General features: G+C 42.4%; 1 protein-coding gene across 2 annotated transcripts in view; it reads left to right on the top strand.

The window, feature by feature from the left end:
- The window catches only part of npnta (nephronectin a), a 71,731-nt gene that overhangs the window by 30,310 nt on the left and 20,726 nt on the right, over nucleotides 1-20,695 (top strand). For both annotated transcript variants that reach the window (XM_067994441.1, XM_067994440.1), the window contains 2 exons: nucleotides 1,718-1,840; nucleotides 8,276-8,587. In XM_067994441.1, coding sequence (XP_067850542.1) covers nucleotides 1,718-1,840; nucleotides 8,276-8,587 — 435 coding nt within the window. The remainder of the gene's footprint in view (nucleotides 1-1,717; nucleotides 1,841-8,275; nucleotides 8,588-20,695) is intronic.

Genomic DNA, 20,695 nt, shown 5'->3' with positions numbered 1-20,695 from the left:
TCACCCAGAGGGTGGTGGGGGTCTGGAACTCACTGCCTGAAAGGGTGGGAGAGGCAGAAACCCTCAACTCATTTAAAAAGTACTTGGATGTGCGCATGAAGTCCTGTAACCTACAAGGCTGCGGACCAAGTGCTGGAAAGTGGGATTAGGCTGGGTGGCTCGTTTTCGGCCGGTGCAGACTTGATGGGCCGAATGGCGTCCTTCTGTGCCGTAAATTTTCTATGATTCTAATCCGGAGAATGCGAGTTCAAAGCCCATCGTGGCAGTTTGAGAATTTGAATTGAGTTTTTTTTTAAAATCCGGAAATATAAAGCTGGTGTCAGTAAAAGTGACCGTGAAGCTGTCGGATTGTTGTAAAAACCCAACTGGTTCACTAATGTCTTTTAGGGAAGGAAACCTGCCGTCCTTACCCAGTCTGACCTATAAGTGACTCCAGTCCCACATCAACCAAGTGGTTGACTCTTAACTGCCCTGTGAAGTGGCCTAGAAAGCCATTCAGTTGTGTCAAACCGCTGTAAATATTACCACAAGGACTATAGCGGTTCAAGAAGTAAGGCGCACCATCACCTCCTCAGGGCAACTAGGGATGTGCAATAAATACCAGCCTTGCCCACATCCCGAGAATGAATTAAAAAAAGGAGCACTTATTCTTAGGCCATGCTGTAAATTGCTCTGATGATTTAATTCCTTTGCAGCCAATAACAGACGACTTAACATTACATTCTAAAATGGATGATTTTGTTCAACATCATTTCTATGACCATAAACGTTTAAGTTAAAATATTCCTGTCGTGTTGTGGCTATCTTACTGACACCTCTGAATGACAGCACAGGTGCACACCTTTACCTATTAGATTTAGGATCCTCAATTTAAGAGCCCACTCAATGTCTATTTTTAATTTGCAGGAGTCCAATATTAGATTGGAAAGGGAGAAAAAGTTGGCATAGTAATGAGACCCTTTCCTGTGCTGTCCTGAGCATGTCTTGTAAATAGGATTCTATAGCGGTCGTGACATCTAGCGAAGGAACAATAATGCCGCACCAGTCTTTATTATATTGACAGGTTGTTACTTCTTGTCCTAACTGAGTGTTTTTGAGCCTTTGTCTGGTGTTCAAATGGAATTTAAACTGTGCACAGTTCTGGTCTCCATATTACAAAAAGGATATAGAGGCACTGGAGAAGGTGCAAAAAAGATTCACGATAATGATACCAGAACGGACCAGCTGGGGCTTTTTTCTCTAGAAAAGAAAAGGCTGAGGGGTGACCTAATAGGGGTCTTTAAAATTATGAAGGGGCTCGATAAGGTAGACGTAGAGAAAATGTTTTTGCTTGTGGGGGAATCCAAAACTAGGGGGTCATAAATATAAGATAGTCATTAATAAATCCAATAAGGAATTCAGAAGAAACGTCTTCACCCAGAGAGTGGTTAGAATGTGGAACTTGCTACCACATGGAGTAGTTGAGGTGAATAGCATAGATGCATTAAAGGGGAAGCTAGATAAGTACATGAGGGAGAAGAAACAGAAGGATATGCTGATAGGGTTAGATGAATTAGGGAGGGAGGAGGCTCATGTGGAGCATAAACACCTGTTGGGCCAAATGACCTGCTGCTGCGCTGTAAATTCTATGTAAGTCTATATAATTAGCAAACATGTGATTGTGATATTTCTGCAGGATGAAAGACTACATTGACCCATTTATTCCTCTTCATTCTAGATGTCGACGAGTGTTCCAGGAGGACACATAAGTGTAGTGTCTTTGCTACTTGTCAGAACACACCAGGCTTGTACAAATGCAAGTGTATGACTGGCTACAGGGGCAGCGGTTACAGCTGCACATGTATGTATATCAGCTCAAGCAGAGGACTCTGTTAAAGTGTCCCTCGTGTCTTGGAATTGTTGCTTAGATTCCGATCAGGTTTGCCTTGTTGATAACTCAAATATATCATAAAGAAAGAACTTGCCTTTATACAGTAATATTCAATTCACAGGACGCCCCAAAGTGCTTCACAGCCGATTAAATACTTTTGAAGTATAATCACTATTGTAGTGTAGGGAAACGTGACAACCAATTTGCACACAGCAAGATCCCACAAACAGCAATGAGATAACGATCATAAGACCATAAGAGATAGGAGTAGGAGTAGGCCATTTGGCCCTTCGAGCCTGCTCCGCCATTTAATGAGATCATGGCTGATCTGATTTTTACCTCAACTCCACTTTCCTGCCTTTCCCCCATATCCTTTGACTCCCTTGCTGATCAAAAATTTGTCTAACTCAGCCTTGAATGTATTCAATGACCCAGCCTTCATAGCTTTTTGGGGTAAAGAATTCCAAAGATTTACGACCCTCTGGGAAAAGAAATTCCTCCCCATTTCCATCTTAAATGGGCGACCCCTTATTCTAAGTCTATGCCTCCTAGTTTTAGGTACCCCATGAGGGGCAACATCCTCTCAGCATCTACCCTATCGAGTCCCCTCAGAATCTTGTATGTTTCAATAAGATCTCCTCTCATTCTTCTAAACTCCAGTGAGTATAGACCCAACCTGCTCAATCTTTCCTCGTAAGACAACCCTTCCATACCCGGAATCAACCTCGTGAACCTTCTCTGAATTGGCTCCAATGCAAGTATATCCTTCCTTAAATAAGGGCACCAGAACTGGACGCAGTACTCCAGTTGTGGTCTCAGCAGCACCCTGTACAGTTGTAGCATGATTTCCCTGCTTTTGTACTCCATCCCCCTAGAAATAAAGGCCAATATTCCATTTGCCTTCCAGATTACCTGCTGCACCTTTTTGTGTTTCATGTACGAGGACACCCAGATCCTTCTGTACCGCAGCATTTTGTAGTATTTCTCCATTCAGATAATATTTTGCTTTTTTATTTTTCCTCCCAAGGTGGATGACTTCACATTTGCCCACATTATATTCCATCTACCAAATTTTTGCCCATTCGCTTAACCTGTCAATATCCCTTTGAAGGCACTTTGTGTCCTCCTCGCAACTTTGCTTTTCCACCTATCTTTGTATCATCAGCAAATTTGTCCACAAGACACTCTGTTCCTTCATCCAAGTCATTGATATATATTGTAAATCGTTGAGGCCCCAGCACTGAGCCCTGCGGCACCCCACTAGTTACAGATTGCCATTTTGAAAATGACCCTTTTATCCCGACTCTTTGTTTTCTGTCTATCCATGCCAGTATTACCCCCAACACCATGAGCTCTTATCTTGTGCAGTAACCTTTTATGTGGCACCTTATCAAATGCTTTTTGGAAATCCAAATATACTGCATCCATTGGTTCCCCTTTATCCACCCTGCCCATTACTTCCTCAAAGAACTCTAATAAATTTGTCAGACATGATTTCCCCTTCATAAAACCATGTGGACTCTCCTTGATTGTATTATGGGTCTCCAAATGTCCTGCTACTGCTTCCTTAATAATGGATTCTAGCATTTCCCCAATGACAGATGTTAGGCTAACTGGTCTATAGTTCTATAGTTCTGCTTTCTGTCTCACTCCCTTCTTGAATAGGGGTGTTACGTTTGTAGTTTTCCAATCCGCTGGGACCTTTCCAGAATCTAATGAATTCTGGAAGATTACAACCAATGCATCCACTATCTCTGTAGCCGCTTCCTTTAAGACCCTCCGATGCAAGCCATCAGGTCCACGGAACTTGTCAGCTTTTAGACCCATTAGTTTACCTCGTACTTTTTCTCTAGTGATAGTGATTGTTTTTAGTTCCTCCCTCCCCTTTTTGCCCCTTGATTATCCACTATTATTGGTATATTATCAGTGTCTTCTACTGTGAAGACAGACACAAAATATCTGTTCAATTCCTCTGCCATTTCCTTGTTTTCCATTATTATTTCCCCAGTCTCGTCCTCTAATGTTTACTTTAGCTACCCTCTTCCTTTTTATATACTTGTAGAAGCTTTTACTGTTAGTTTTTATATTTATTGCTAGTTTACTCTCATAATTTATTTTCTCCCTCTTTATTATTCTTTTAGTCATCCTTTGCTGGTTTTTAAAGTTTTCCCAATCTTCGGGCTTACCAGTAATCTTTGCCATGTTGTATGCTTTTTCTTTTAACCTGATACCATCCTTGACTTCCTTAGTTAGCCATGGTTGGTTCACCCTTTTTGTGGAGTCTTTCCTCCCCACAGGGATATATTTTTGTTGTGAGTCATAAAATATCTTTTTAAATGTTTGTCATTGCTTATCCACCATCATACCATCTAATCTGTTTACCCAGTCCATTTTAGCCAATTCCGTCCTCATTCCTTTGTCATTGCCCTTATTTAAGTTTAATGCAATAGTTTCAGACCCAAGATCCTCGCTCTCAAACTGGATGTGAAATTCTATCTTGTTACGATCACTGCTTCCCAAGGGATCCTTTACTTTGAGATCATTAATTAATCCTGTTTCGTTACCCGTTACCAGATCCAAAATGGCCTGTTCTCTGGTTGGTTCATTGACATATTGGTCTAAAAAACAGTCCCGAATACCCTCTATGAACTCCTCCTCAGGGCTACTTTTGCCAATTTGATTTGTCCAACCTATGTGAAAGTTAAAATCGCCCATGATTATTGCATTACCTTTTTTACAAGCTCCCTTATGTCCTGATTTATATTTTTCCCTACAGTGTAGCTACTGTTAGGGGGCCCATAGACTACTCTCACCAGTGATTTCTTTCCCTTGCTGTTTGTTACCTCCACCCATCGGATAACCTGTGTTTTTGTTTGCTGCTGTTGGTGGAGGGATAATTTTTGGCCAGGACACCGGGAGAATTCCCCTGCATTTCATCAAATAGTGTCGTGGGATCCTTTACATCCACCTGAGAGGGCAGACGGGGCAGCACTCGCTCAGCACCGCATTGGAGTGCCAGCCTGGATTATGTGCTGCAGTCTCTGGACTTGAACCCACAACCTTCTGACTCAGAGGCCAGAGTGCTACCCACTAAGCCACGGCTGACATGTAAATGTGCATATTCTAGATCAGAATTTTCTGGTCATTTCTCAAGACACCTCGTCCCATCAAGCTCAAACCTTGAAATGTATTAATATCTTCTGTTTCATTATAATAGGATCACTTTACTTGTGAAAGCCATTTTCTTCCTATGATCCCATTCACACACATCCCGAGAATGGATAGAAAAAAGAGCCCTTAAATTTTAGACCATGCTGTAAATTGCTCTGATGATTTCTTTCCCTTGCAGCCAATAACATACGATTTAACTTTACTTCCTAAAATGAATGATTTTGTTCAAAATAAGTTCTATGATCATAAACATTTAATTTAAAATATTCCTGTTGTGTTGCGGCATCTTCCTGACACCTCAGAAGGCAGCACAGGTGCACACATTTACCTGTGTTAACTATTAGATTTAGAACTCTCAAACTAGGAGTCTTTCGGATGCTTATTTTTAATTTTAGGACAAAAAAAACAGAGGGGAGATGAAGAGACTTTTTTCTACGCAGCGAGTTGTTATGATCTGGAATGCACCGCCTGAAAGGGTGGTGGAAGCAAATTCAATAATAACTTTCAAAAGGGAGCTGGATATATACTTGAAAAGGAAAAATTTGCAGGGCTGTGGGGAAAGAGTGGGGGAGTGGGACAAATTGGACAGCTCTTTCAAAGAGCCGGCAGAGGCACGATGGGCCGAATGGCCTCCTTCTGTGCTGTAAGATTCTATGAATCCCATCTTAGATTTGAAAGGGAGAAAATGTTGGCGCAATAATGAGAGCCTTTCCTAAGTTGAATGAACCATTCACACTAAGGTTTTCCTCTACCTGGATCTCCTTACAGTCTGAATCCAACCTATCAGCTGCCACTTCAGTGTTGCTCGCACAAGTAAAACAAAACTTTGTTACAATAACATATTCATCTTTGGCATATAATCTGCAAATGCGATTTCCCCCACGTTTCTAAAGATGAAAATTATAAAATAAAATTGGACAGGTGCACAGAATGATTGTACTTCTGAAATGAAGTGAAATATTATTACCTTGTTAGATTTGGGATTTTGCTACTTCAAGGAATTAACACAAGAAAAATGGAACCCGCCAAAAGTCAGACATCGTACCCAGTTATCTTCACTCAGACTGAAATCTCTGTGTGTTCTAGAAAGGCTCCCATTCATTCTTTGCCACAAACTGTGTGCACAGTCGCCTTTATCTTACTTACAAAAGCTCACTTTGCAATTTCCATTCTCTGTATGTATCTCTCTTTATTTTACTCAGAAAAAGGCTTGGGCACGGTTTCATAAATTAAATGTCTTGTTTATAAAACCTTTGGTACTAATGATACTTCACTAAATTATTTTTTGCAGTATATAGATAGTGTATAATGGGCTCTTGAGATCTTGGGTTGTTCCTTATTAAAATTTTATGAATGATTATAATATTGTTAAAATCTTGCATCTGTGCACACTTCCTGTCAACTTTTTTCACCATAGATTTCTACGTCAATATTTATAGCAGAAACTGTTTATGTTATCTTGTGACACTGCAATTACATCCTCCCCTCAGTGGAGGCACTGCAGCACTACCACTGGCAGAAGGGTGTAATTGTAGCGTGACAAGTTTACATAGGCAGTTTCCATTATGAATGTAGACATTACATAGAATTAAATAGAATTTTACAGCACAGAAACAGGCCATTTGGCCCAACACGTCTATGCCGCTGTTTATGCTCCATACGAGCCTCCTCCCACCTTACTTCATGTCACCCTATCAACATATCCTTCTATTCCTTTCTCCCTCATGTACTTATCTAGCTTCCCCATAGGAATTTATTGTGGCAATATATGAGAATAATGTCAGAGGTATGACTTTAAAAAGGGAACTCATTTATGTTTTTGTATCCTGGTCCAAATACCCTTCAGCCTCTAACCTCACTGCACTCGGTCTAGACTCACTATATGCAATGCAAAGATTGGTGGCATTGTACACAGTGTAGATGAAAACATAAAATTACAAAGCGATATTGATAGATTAGGCAAAACTGTGGCAAATGGAATTCAGTGTAGACAAATGTGAGGTCATCCACTTTGGATCAAAAAAGGAAAGAACAGGGTACTTTCTAAATGGTAAAAAGTTAAAAACAGTGGATGTCCAAAGGGACTTAGGGGTTCAGGTACATAGATCATTGAAGTGTCATGAACAGGGGCAGAAAATAATCAATAAGGCTAATGGAATGCTGGCCTTTATATCTAGAAGACTAGAGTACAAGGGGGCAGAAGTTATGCTGCAGCTATACAAAACCCTGGTTAGACCGCACCTGGAGTACTGTGAGCAGTTCTGGGCTCCGCACCTTTGGAAGGACATATTGGCCATGGAGGGAATGCAGCGTAGGTTTACTAGAATGATACCCGGACTTGAAGGGTTAAGTTACGAGGAGAGATTACACAAATTGGGGTTGTATTCTCTGGAGTTTCGAAGGTTAAGGGGTGATCTGATTGAAGTTTATAAGATATTAAGGGGAACGGATAGGGTGGATAGAGAGAAACTATTTCTGCTGGTTGGGCATTCTAGGAGTAGGGGGCACAGTCTAAAAATTAGAGCCAGACCTTTCAGGAGCGAGATTAGAAAATATTTCTACACAAAAAGGGTGGCAGAAGTTTGGAACTCTCTTCCACAAACGGCAATTGATACTAGCTCAATTGCTAAATTTAAATCTGAGATAGATAGCTTTTTGCCAATCAAAGGTATTAAGGGATAAAGGCCCATATGGAGTTAGATCACAGATCTGCCATGATCTTATCAAATGGCGGAGCAGGCACGAGGGGCTACTCCTGTTCCTATGTTCCTATGTTCCAATGGATGATAAGCTAATGTTTCAAAAAAGTGCGATTCACAACAAACTGATCGGATAACCATTTATAAATGATTTTCTCCCCTCTTTCACGTCCCTTTTTTGCCACACACAGTTTCTTAGTTCAAAGGCCAGGTATGCAGCTTGCTCCAAGGCCTCTGCCAATGCAATGGAAACCAGTAAAAAGGTGGCGTGCAAGACTAACCCAGACTGACTCCCCTGCAGTTTTCCTTCCATATCTGTGAGGAATTGCCTTTCAGTGCTTCACCTCACAATCAAGATCAAAACTGTGTTGAGTGGGAGATGGTGGGTGTGAAGCTACATAGCCCTGTTCCAATTGGTATACCAACAAGTTGTGTCACTGAACAACCATGTCTAATGCAATACAGTGAGCAAAGTGAGTTTCGGTAAAAAGTTTACAAAGCGGTCATTAATGGCGCTGTCACACTTGTCTTTCAGTTGACATAAGGGTAATCAATGGAAAATTCCCAGTTTTACCAATTCCACCCAATGACGGAAACAATGGAACTTTGAATGGTGTTGATACGGAGAATACCATCCCTACAATCACTCGAAGGAAAACAACCACAGTGACCCCTCCTCGAACACCACAGATTACCACCCCACTGCTCATTACCAAGAAGCCAGAGGTCAAAACAGAAAGGCCCACCCCGACCACAAGCAGAACCACAACCACAACCACAACCACAGCCACGCCTGTAGACAACAGGATCCACAACGAGGTCCCACGGCAAAGAGGAGATGTTTTCAGTAAGTATCTCAACCATTACAACTCAGAACTGATATGTCGATGTTAGTCTGCAGGCTATGAAAAATGATCCATTAGGGATCTGAAAGCCACCAGCCAAAGATACAGCGATAGGTAGGTCAGGTCACAAGTTCGATATTTTCCGAAGTACGAACACACAATTGTATTCATGGATTTATGGGGCAGGAAAATACTGGTACTTTGAGTCACTTATTTGAATTCTTAGGGAAAGAAAGAACTTGCATTTATGTAGTGCCTTTCACAACCTCAGGTCATCCCAAAGTGCTTTACAGCCAATGAAATACTTTTGAAGTAGAGCCACTGCTCTAAGGTAGGAAACTAATTTGCGTACAACAAGGTCCCACAAACAGCAATGTGACAATGACCAGATAATCTGTTTTAGTGATGTTGGTTGAGGGATAAATATTGGCCAGGACACCGGGGAAAACTCCCCTGCTTTTCTTTGAAATGGTGCCTTGGGATCTTTCACGTCCACCTGAGAGGGCAGTCGGAGTGTCAGTTTAATGTCTCATCCAAAAGACGGCACCTCCAACAGTGCAGAACTCCCTCAGTGTCAGCCTAGATTTTGTGCTCAAGTCCCTGGAGTGGGACTTGAATGCACAACCTACTGTCTCAGAGGTGAGAATGCTGCCTCTGGGCTAGAGTTGACACCTGTGGCTTAATGTGTTTAATATAGACAGTTGCTTTGACAAAGGCAGAGCAATGAAAGTGACATGGTCAGACATGCACTGTGGCTATTGCACATCACTAGGTCCAAGCACTCCTCAGATTAAGTATACACCATTACCGTTGCAAGGCCCCAAGTAGCCCTGGACACGCACCATTGTTATGTTGGTGTCAGTAGGCCACAGACATGTGTTGTTACTATGTTCACATTGCTAGATCCCAAATAGCTTCATGTGTCGTTGCACTGAATGAATTCTATTCAGCAGTTGAGAGGAATATAAACTGAAGACCTTCAATGTATCTATTACACTGCAGCTGCTCAAGAATCTGTTGGCATCTTGAAGCATTAAAACCTGAGGTTCTCAGTGAGTCGCAGACAGAGTAATATTTTGTAAACACAGTTAACACAGCGTTTGGAATGTCATAGCTGCTAAAAATGCATAAGTGAAAATAAATGCGAACGGGTAAGTCAAGGAGCTCAGACAGATCCAAGCCTGGGTTATCTGGCTCAGCAGGAAAGAAAGCAGGAAGACAAAGTACTTAATGTAAAGGGGGCTGGAATACAAAGGAGAGGAAGTTATGCTTCAGTTGTATACAGCCTTGGTAAAATTCCATCTGGATGCTGCATTCAATTTTGAAAGGATATGTTGGCCTCAGAGGGCGTGCAGCACAGATTCACCAAAAAAAGAAAAAGGGTTAAATTATGAGGAAAGGTTGCTTAAACTTGGCTTGTATTCCCTTGAGTTTAGAAGATTGAGGGGTGATCTAATCGAGGTGTTTAAAATGATAAATGGATTCGATGGGGTAGGTACAGAACAACTATTTCCTCTGGTGAGGGACAAGGGGGCACTATCTTAAAATTAGAGCTGGGCCATTCAGGAGTGAAATCAGGAAGAACTTTTTCATACAAAGGGTAGTGGAAATCTGGAACTTACTTCCCCCAAAAAGGCCGTGGATGCAGGATCATTTGAAATTTTTAAGACTGAGATCGATAGATTTTTGTTAGGTAAGGGTGCCGAGGGATATGGAACAAATGTGGGTAAATGGAGTTGAGGTACAGATCAGCCATGGTCTGATTTAATAGGCTCGAGGGGCTCGATGGACTGAATGGCCTAATCATGTTCTATGTTGTTGGCTGTCTGTGAGTAAAATTCATATAATCCACAAATAGCTTGTTGAGAATCCTACATTTTTTCCCCCTCGCTAATGCAGGCTATAGGTTTAGCAGGTTATAACTTCAGTCAGATGAACAAAATAACTTGGACTATAGTTCACTTGGATGCCCCCAACAGATGCGATTGCAGATGCAATAAAAAAAGACAGAACTTGCATTTATACAGCGCTTTTAACATCCTTGGGACATCCCAAAGTGCTTCACAACCGATGAATTACTTTTGTAGTCACTGCTGTTTTGTGGGTTGCGTCTTGGCAACACTCCTTACAAGAAAATTCCTCAGGTGAGAACGTCCCTTTAAACAGAAACTCTATCAACATTTTCACTAAAATATACAAGAGTAATTTTTGCAATGGACTTCTCCCACTGCGGGAATCACCTCTCAAGAGCATTGCGGATCAATTGGACTACACTGCAAATGTGTCTGCTTGTCTCATTAAGGGTAGTACAGAATTCTTGTGGTTGGGTAGAATACAGAATATGCATTCGTTTATGAAACAAACAGGTGTAAAGTATGAGGAGACTGGAGTAAAGCAACTGAACAAACAGTAATTCATTTTTTTGTTCATTTTCTTCCTCCAATTTTGTAAATGATTTTCTCATCTTCTTATGCATCGCTCGTGTGTGGTCTCCCATCGTTTGGCAGGGTGGAGGCACGTCACCTATCTGCAGGCCTCTGCGAGTGCTGCTCTTGAGATGGCTGCCCGCATCTGCCCTCACCCTCTACCTCTCCCTTGTTCCTTCTGGGGTAGTAATAAGCTTCTGCTTGCACTTCCTCATAACACCTCAACTGAGATGAGGAGCGGGTAGGTGGAAGGACCATACTGCTCCTCTGCAGGACATTATCGCAGGGCTATCTGCAATGTCACCAAGCCGATGCAAGCTTCTCATTCTTATCTAAAGACTGGCGTTCTACTAACCCAACGAAGCAAGGCTTTGGCTCGGGGTTAGACTTCCTGCCCATTGACTATGAAAGGGAAGGCTGTGGCCCATTTTCCTCCCGTCGGTTTAGTTCTGATATTCTGGCTCCGTCTGAGGCTTGAGTTCGCTGGTACCTCCTTCTATTCCATGCCAGCTTCCTGACTGCAATGATCCAAAACCCAGGCTATTTCAGGCAACAGTTATGATAACAGGGAGCAAAAGGCCAGGGAATGAATTCCAAAGAGTTTGCGTAATTTCTTGGAACTCATGAGAGTCAACCTGTAGGGAGGCAGAGGTGGGTGGGTGGGTAGGGGGAGATGGTGCTGGTGGGGTTGCCTGATGTTACAATTTACATCACTGTATGCTCTGGTCATAGGGACAATGGCAGTTACTATGGAAACAGTGAATCTATCCCTAAACAAAGACATTATAAGGCTGTTTATGTCCGGTAACATGTTGTCTCATATTTTTGGCAAGTGTTTTTTTGGCCTAGCTAGATGATGGATGTGAGCACTAGGTAATGGAACACGTCACCATTTTGGGGACCACAGTAATCTCAGGTCAGGGTGAGCATGGGAAAAAGTTTAGAGCAAAGCTTCCCTACTCTGTCCCAATCATGGGCGAAGATTTCCTTTGCACTAAATGTAGTGAAATTGTAAATGTGTTTATAAAACAAAAATCTTCCCCCGATATGCCTTGACCTCAACTTTAGAACAGCTGCTTCTATGGCACCAGTATGACGTTCTGTCTGTGACTGAGACGCACTCTTTAGTGATGGTTAGTGTTGTATTATAGGCAGTTTTGTGCCGTGTACTGGGTTTAGACAGAGGCCAGAGAACTGTGGGAGAACCTTCACCACATGGACTGCAGCGGTTCAAGAAGGCGGCTCACCACCACCTTCTCAAGGGCAATTAGGGATGGGCAATAAATGCCGGCCTTGCCAGCGATGCCCACATCCCATGAATGAATAAAAAAAACCTACACTAAAAGAAGAGTTTTCCTATGATTATTATGGCCAATCAGTGGTCAATTGGCTAATTGATCACATCGCGAGTTTCTCAAACCTTTCCTAATATATTAACTTTTTTTTTAACCCTTCTGATGCCATAGGGAACTTTACTCACTAATTTAAAATGGAAAATTTGAGTCATTGGTATAAGAAGATATAGGTTAACAGAAGAACTCTGTAAAGACAATGGGGTAGATTTTGACTTTGTGCGATAATGTAAAGCGAGTTAGCAGCCTATTTTATGTCTTTCTTGTATCACACCTTCAAAAGCCTCATCAAATGTATCCTTCAACCACACCTTGGGTCATCTCCCCTAACTCTTCTCCCAAATGCTTCTCGGTGTCCAATTCCACCTTGTGAGCTGTCTCAGAGGATCAAATTTGGTAGCCTATAAACAATATCAGCAGGACAAGTTGTACAGTGACATGTGAGAGGATCAATTTCTCCTGCTTTACATGACTAGTGAAGTCAAAAGCAGTGGAACAGATGTTAACTCCTTTAGCTATGTAAAGATTAGAGTGGACATTGGTTGCCATACTGTGGATCTCCATCCAGGACAAACAAACTATCCACCTGGCCTTGACTCCCAACATTTGAAGTTGAACAACCTGCCTCTTATTTTTGGTAGCCTGAGGTGATCGGGCTGCTGTGTATTTTGATCCTCGAGGAAATACGCTGACTTTAATCCTTTTCCAACAAATTAGCCCAAAACATAATGTGAATTCCCACAGAAAATAAGGCGAGAGCCTAGACCTCTTGGAAAGGAATAAAGGTCAATGGATCTTTACTGCATACTTGTTGGTACGGACTGTTTATGGGTTTTAGGCAGAAATCTTTCAAAACTCAGAACTTTCACGAGAGAATTGGATATATACTTGAAAAGGGTTACGGGGAAAGAGCAGGAGAGTGGGTCTGATTGAGTAGCTTTTTCAATGAGCCGGCACAGGCATGATGGGCCGAATGGCCTTCTTCTGTGCTGTATGATTCTATGATTCTAACTCACTCTGCACAGTATCGCCCTGTACATCAGTTGAATATATATATATATATGTCACTCAAATACCTAACTGATAAGCATCTTTAAGAGAGGTAAAGAGATTCAGCACCTATGGCACTTCTCAATCCTAGAGATGTGCTACACAACATACTGTCTTTACTCCTCATATGGTCAATGTCACCCCGAAGTGTTTGCCTTTAATACAGTGGAAAAGAAACCTACTGAGAAGTGACTGTTCGGGATGAGTTTTAGAAAGGCTATTACACTTACGTAGAGTCTTATGTTTGCCTTCGCAAACAATCCTCTTCTCTTTTGGGATAGTCAATCAGGAATAGTCCAGGTATTTGACTGATATTGATCTGGATTCATTTCTCTGGTGAGTCCAGATTGTTCTCCATCTAGACAGTGTGCTGGTAAGGGAAGTTATATTGATGCCCTGAGGTAACAATACTGTGATGCTGTGGCTCAAATGTATAAATGTGGGCTCCACAATACAGGAAGTTACTGAATTCTACATTGTTGGACTCTTGCTCTTATTTGGTCTGTACCCACATGGAGGAACTTTGACCTTTTTGGTCAAGTAGAGTTGGATCTGTCCAGTTTTGAGTGGGAGTGGGCAACATGAACACAGTGTTCTGTACAATGCTAGGCCCTTTCTACGAGAAATCTATGTTTTAATCAGACAAATATTAGCATGAAGCTATGAATCTCTGACATGCGATGTCCTACTAGTTACCTATTTGTTAAACTCCTTTCACTTCACAGTCTCTGTGGTGAACAATAAAAGTGTTCAAGTTTGAAAGGGCCTGTAGATACCTATTTACTGGATTGGTCCTCATAAATGCGTTAACTTTTATACACCTCATCTGCCTCCTCCCTCTGTTACTTCACTCTGTGGTAATCCAGCACTGGGCATCGACTGAGATCAGCATATTCATTTTGGTCATTCAGGGTGAGAAGCGAGTCACAGAAAGTGCAGAAAAAAAAAGTGAAAAATAAATGATAGAACACATGCATTGCTTTAGTTCATTAAAAATTATATTTTGCTCCTCAATATATGGGAGGTCAGTGCTGAGGAATAGAACAGCTTGTTTACTTTTTTCATCCAACTGATCCAATACTCCGCCCCCCTCACTCTATCCCATCCTAAGTCCTGCTCACTCATCACTCTGGTCCTCACTAACCTCCATTGGCTTATCATAGAATCATAGAATCATAGAATCATAGAAGTTACAACATGGAAACAGGCCCTTCGGCCCAACATGTCCATGTCGCCCAGTTTATACCACTAAGCTAGTCCCAATTGCCTGCACTTGGCCCATATCCCTCTATACCCATCTTACCCATGTAACTGTCCAAATGCTTTTTAAAAGACAAAATTGTACCCGCCTCTACTACTGCCTCTGGCAGCTCGTTCCAGACACTCACCACCCTTTGAGTGAAAAAATTGCCCCTCTGGATCCTTTTGTATCTCTCCCCTCACCTTAAATCTATGCCCCCTCGTTATAGACTCCCCTACCTTTGGGAAAAGATTTTGACTATCGACCTTATCTATGCCCCTCATTATTTTATAGACTTCTATAAGATCACCCCTTAACCTCCTACTCTCCAGGGAAAAAAGTCCCAGTCTGTCTAACCTCTCCCTGTAAGTCAAACCATCAAGTCCCGGTAGCATCCTAGTAAATCTTCTCTGCACTCTTTCTAGTTTAATAATATCCTTTCTATAATAGGGTGACCAGAACTGTACACAGTACTCCATGTGTGGCCTCACCAATGCCCTGTACAACTTCAACAAGACATCCCAACTCCTGCATTCAATGTTCTGACCAATGAAACCAAGCATGCCGAATGCCTTCTTCACCACCCTATCCACCTGTGACTCCACTTTCAAGGAGCTATGAATCTGTACTCCTAGATCTCTTTGTTCTTTCACTCTCCCCAACGCCCTACCATTAACGGAGTAGGTCCTGGCCCGATTCGATCTACCAAAATGCATCACCTCACATTTATCTAAATTAAACTCCATCTGCCATTCATCGGCCCACTGGCCCAATTGATCAAGATCCCGTTGCAATCCCAGATAACCTTCTTCACTGTCCACAATGCCACCAATCTTGGTGTCATCTGCAAACTTACTAACCATGCCTCCTAAATTCTCATCCAAATCATTAATATAAATAACAAATAACAGCGGACCCAGCACCGATCCCTGAGGCACACCGCTGGACACAGGCATCCAGTTTGAAAAACAACCCTCTACAACCACCCTCTGTCTTCTGCCGTCAATCCAATTTTGTATCCAATTGGCTACCTCACCTTGGATCCCATGAGATTTAACCTTATGTAACAACCTACCACGCGGTACCTTGTCAAATGCTTTGCTGAAGTCCATGTAGACCACGTCTACTGCACAGCCCTCATCTATCTTCTTGGTTACCCCTTCAAAAAACTCAATCAAATTCGTGAGACATGATTTTCCTCTCACAAAACCATGCTGACTGTTCCTAATTAGTCCCTGCCTCTCCAAATGCCTGTAGATCCTGTCCCTCAGAATACCCTCTAACAACTTACCCACTACAGATGTCAGGCTCACTGGTCTGTAGTTCCCAGGCTTTTCCCTGCCGCCCTTCTTAAACAAAGGCACAACATTTGTTACCCTCCAATCTTCAGGCACCTCACCTGTAGCGGTGGATGATTCAAATATCTCTGCTAGGGGACCCGCAATTTCCTCCCTAACCTCCCATAACGTCCTGGGATACATTTCATCAGGTCCCGGAGATTTATCTACCTTGATGCGCGTTAAGACTTCCAGCACCTCCCTCTCTGTAATATGTACACTCCTCAAGACATCACTATTTATTTCCCCAAGTTCCCTAACACCCATGCCTTTCTCAACCGTAAATACCGATGTGAAATATTCATTCAGGATCTCACCCATTTCTTGTGGTTCCGCACATAGATGACCTTGTTGATCCTTAAGAGGCCCTACTCTCTCCCTAGTTACCCTTTTGCCCTTTATGTATTTGTAGAAGCTCTTTGGATTCACCTTTGCCTGATCTGCCAAAGCAATCTCATATCCCCTTTTTGCCCTCCTGATTTCTCTCTTAACTCTACTCCGGCAATCTCTATACTCTTCAAGGGATCCACTTGATCCCAGCTGCCTATGCATGTCATATGCCTCCTTCTTTTTGACTAGTTGCTCAATCTCCCGAGTCATCCAAGGTTCCCTACTTCTACCAGCCTTGCCCTTCACTTTATAAGGAATGTGCTTACCCTGAACCCTGGTTAACACACTTTTGAAAGCCTCCCACTTACCAGACGTCCCTTTGCCTGCCAACAGACTCTCCCAATCAACTTCTGAAAGTTCCTGTCTAATACCATCAAAATTGGCCTTTCCCCAATTTAGAATTTTAACTTTTAGGCCAGACCTATCCTTCTCCATAGCTATCTTAAAACTAATGGAATTATGATCACTTGTCCCAAAGTGATCCCTCACCAACACTTCTGTCACCTGCCCTTCCTTATTTCCCAAGAGGAGGTCAAGTTTTGCCCCCTCTCTAGTCGGGCCATCCACATACTGACTGAGAAATTCCTCCTGAATACACTCAACAAATTTCTCTCCATCCAAGCCCCTAATGCTATGGCTGTCCCAGTCAATGTTGGGAAAGTTAAAGTCCCCTACTATTACCACCCTATTTTTCTTGCAGCAGTCTGTAATCTCCTTACATATTTGCTCCTCAATTTCCCGTTGACTATTTGGGGGTCTGTAGTACAATCCTATCAAAGTGATCTCTCCCTTCTTATTTTTCAGTTCTACCCATCCCATCTTCCGGCATATTGATTTCAAAATCCTCATCCTTCTGGTCTTTGAGAATGACCAGAAGCCTCCGCTGTGAACCTGAGGCACTGCTACACATTAACTTGTTTGAGAAAGTGTCATAACTCACTCTCTGGGAAATACTTATCAGTACGGTCAATGATTCACGGTGACTGAATACATCAACTACATTGTTGATGTAGGATTGTTGCTGGTGTTTTGTGGATCAAACTCTGTTCACAGTAGGGTCATTGGTTTATAACGACTGAATAAATCAAATTCTGTTCTTATCACTTGGGATTTTTACCAGTGTTATGCGGGTCAAATTCCACAATTCCTTCCATTTTTCCATAAAAACCATAAATCAGTGGCCTTGTTCATCACTAACTGGCCGTTCAGACTTGTAGTAGAGCGGCCACCAATATCTCAATGTGCATCCTGTCAATCCTTCCAGCCTCATGCTTGATTTTAGATCAAAAGGATCTCTCAGACTCTTCACACTACTTTGCAGAAACAAACGGCAGGAACGACGGAATCAATTAGGATGAGATAGTCAGTGAATTTTGAAGCTCACTCAAAACACCCGGGCTATATCTAGGATGCAGATAATGCGACATGGTGACATTCATCCTACTGCTTAAAACCTGGCTGCAGCTGTTAGCTCAGTGGTAGCACTCTCGCCTCTAACTCAAAAGTTGTTGGTTCATAGTCCCAATCCAGAGACTTGAGCCCGTAATCTGGGCTGACATTCCAGTGCAGTACTGAGGGAGTGCTGCGCTGTCGGAGATACTGCCTTTCCGATGAGGCGTTGAACCGAGGCCCCATCTTCTCTCTCAGTAGATCCCATGGCACTATTTTGAAGAAGAGCAGGGGAGTTCTCCCTGGTGTCCTGGCCAATATTTGTCCCTCAACCAACACCACTAAAACAGATTATCTGGTCATTATCACATTGCTATTTGTGAGACCTTGCTGTGCACAAATTGGCTGCCTGTTTCCTACATTACAGCAGTGGCTACACTTCAAAAGTACTCTATTGGCTGTAAAGAGCTTTGGGACGACCTGAGGTCGTGAAAGGCGTTATATAAATGCAGGTTCTTCTTTCCTTTATCAGCCATCAGTGTGAAGTAGCACATACTCTTGCACATCCACTATACACCTCATTCGACTGGCATTCACCAAAGATAACTCAGGCTTCGTTAGCACGTGGTGTGATTCTAAAAAGGAAGGTGTCTCACATGGCGGTTTGGATATAGTAATATCACGGAGAGCAATGATAAAGGTTTCCCTCCCATAGCTGCAGTATTCCTGGTATTTTGCTGTGACCACTAATCTTCATTACAGCTAATGGAATCTTGGCGGTGACTGCATTCTGCACACAGACTGTTTCGACACTAAGACCAACGACACAAATAGCAACATAGAATTACAGAGAAGGCTCAGCTCGAGGCGCTGCCAAGGATAGATTTTTTTTTAAAAGGTCGCATCCAATTACTGGCTTTACAGTAATATTATTTTTAATTCTTTGAATTCCCTAGAGGCAGGAGAATCAGGAATTAAAACTTTCTCTGCTGAAATGAAGTACGATTTATTTTGTTTTCTCCCTTTTTTTCATCCTTTCATCCTCTTCCCTCTAGAAACTGTTGACTCCTTTTCCAATTCAGGGACTTTGCCCAATCACCCATTGTGCCAGTGTCAGCCGTGGCTTAGTGGTAAAACTCTTGCCTCTGAGTCAGACGGTTGTGGGTTCAAGCCCCACACCAGAGACTCGAGTATGTAATCTAGGATGGTACTTACTGAGGAGGTGCTGCACTGTATTTCGGATGAGATGTTAAACCATGGTCCCCTCTGACCTCTCAGGTGGACATAAAAGATCCTATGGCACTATTTCAAAGAAGAGCAGGGGAGTTCTCCTTTGTGTCCTGCCCAACACTTATCCCTCAACCAACATCACCATAACAGATTATCTGCTCATTATCACATTGCTGTTTGTGGGATCTTGCTGTGTGCAAATTGGCTGCCGCATTTCCTACATTACAACAGTGACTACACTTCAAAAGTACTTCATTGGCGGTGTAACGCTTTGGGACGTCCTGAGATCATGAAAGACGCTATATAAATGCAAGTCTTTCTTTATGTGTGCGCCTGGAACATGAATGTCAACAAGCTATTTGCTGACACATTATTTTCTAGACCTCATTCTGAGTGAAGCTTGATCCTGTTCTCACCTGATATGTACTTCCAATAGAGATTGCTTGATAGTGATCAGGGCCATTTAACCCCTCCCTAATCCAGGGTTGCTCAGGCACCTGTACAACTTGTCCTCACACATGAGAAGTAGAATGACCTGTAAAGTGCATAAATGGAAAACAGGAGATGGGTTAAGTCAAAAGCAAAATACAGCGGATGCTGGAAATCTGAAATAAAAACGGATAATGCTGGAAAACACTCAAAAGGTGAGGCAGCATCTGTGGAGAGAGAAACAGAGGTAACGTTTCAGATCGATGACCTTTCATTAGAATTGGAAGAAGTTAAGGATTTAACAGCCTGGAAAAAGGAGGGCAAAGGAGAAGAAAGAACAAAGGGGAAGATCTTTGATAGGGTGGAAGGCAGGAGTGATTAAATGACAAAATGGATGATGCTGCAAGGCAAAAGGGGGTGGGTAACGGGACAAGCAAAGAAACAAAAGAGGAGGTGTAAATGGTTACAGCAGAACCATTACTAGCACCTCCTGTCCGAGAAAATGGGAGCAGTGGTTATGATCGAAATGATAGGAGTGACGTTAGCATGAGACAATAGGAGCCTAATTACATCACATTGTTACATTGAGTCATCAGCATAGAAACAGGCCATTCGGCCCAACTGGTCTATGCCGGCATATATGCTCCACATGAACCTCCTCCCTCCCTACTTCATCTACCCCTATCAACATACCCTTCTATTCATTTCTCCCTCGTGTGCTTACCCAGCTTCCCCTTAAATGCAGCTATGCTATTTGCCTCAACTACTCCTTATGCTAGCACGTTCCACATTCTTACCACTCTTTGGGTAAAGAAGTTTCTCCTGAATTATTGGATTTATTAGTGACTATCTTATATTGATGACCTCTAGTTTTGGACTCCCCCTCAAGTGGAAACATTTTCTCCACATCTACCCTATCAAACCCTTTCGTTATCTTAAAGATCTCAATCAGGTCACCCCTCAGTCTTCTCTTTTCTAGAGAAGACAGCCCCAGCCTGTTTAGTCTTGCCTGATAAGTATATCCTCTCGGTTTTGGTATTATCCTTGTGAATCTTTTTTGCTCCTTCTCCAATTCCTCTATATCCTTTTTATGATATGGAGACCAGAACAGTACTCCAAGTATGGTCTAATCATAATAAGGGAATCAAAGAAATTAAAGACATTTATGGGACACGGAGAACGTGTGAATAGCTGAGGAGGTGAGGGATGAGGCAGATAGAAATAGAAGTAGGAAAAACACGCAAAGCAGAGCAGGCTGCAATGGGCC

Source organism: Heptranchias perlo, chromosome 1 (genome assembly GCF_035084215.1).
Source record: "Heptranchias perlo isolate sHepPer1 chromosome 1, sHepPer1.hap1, whole genome shotgun sequence".
Lineage (NCBI taxonomy): Eukaryota > Metazoa > Chordata > Chondrichthyes > Hexanchiformes > Hexanchidae > Heptranchias > Heptranchias perlo.
This window is presented reverse-complemented; position numbering and strand designations above follow the sequence as displayed.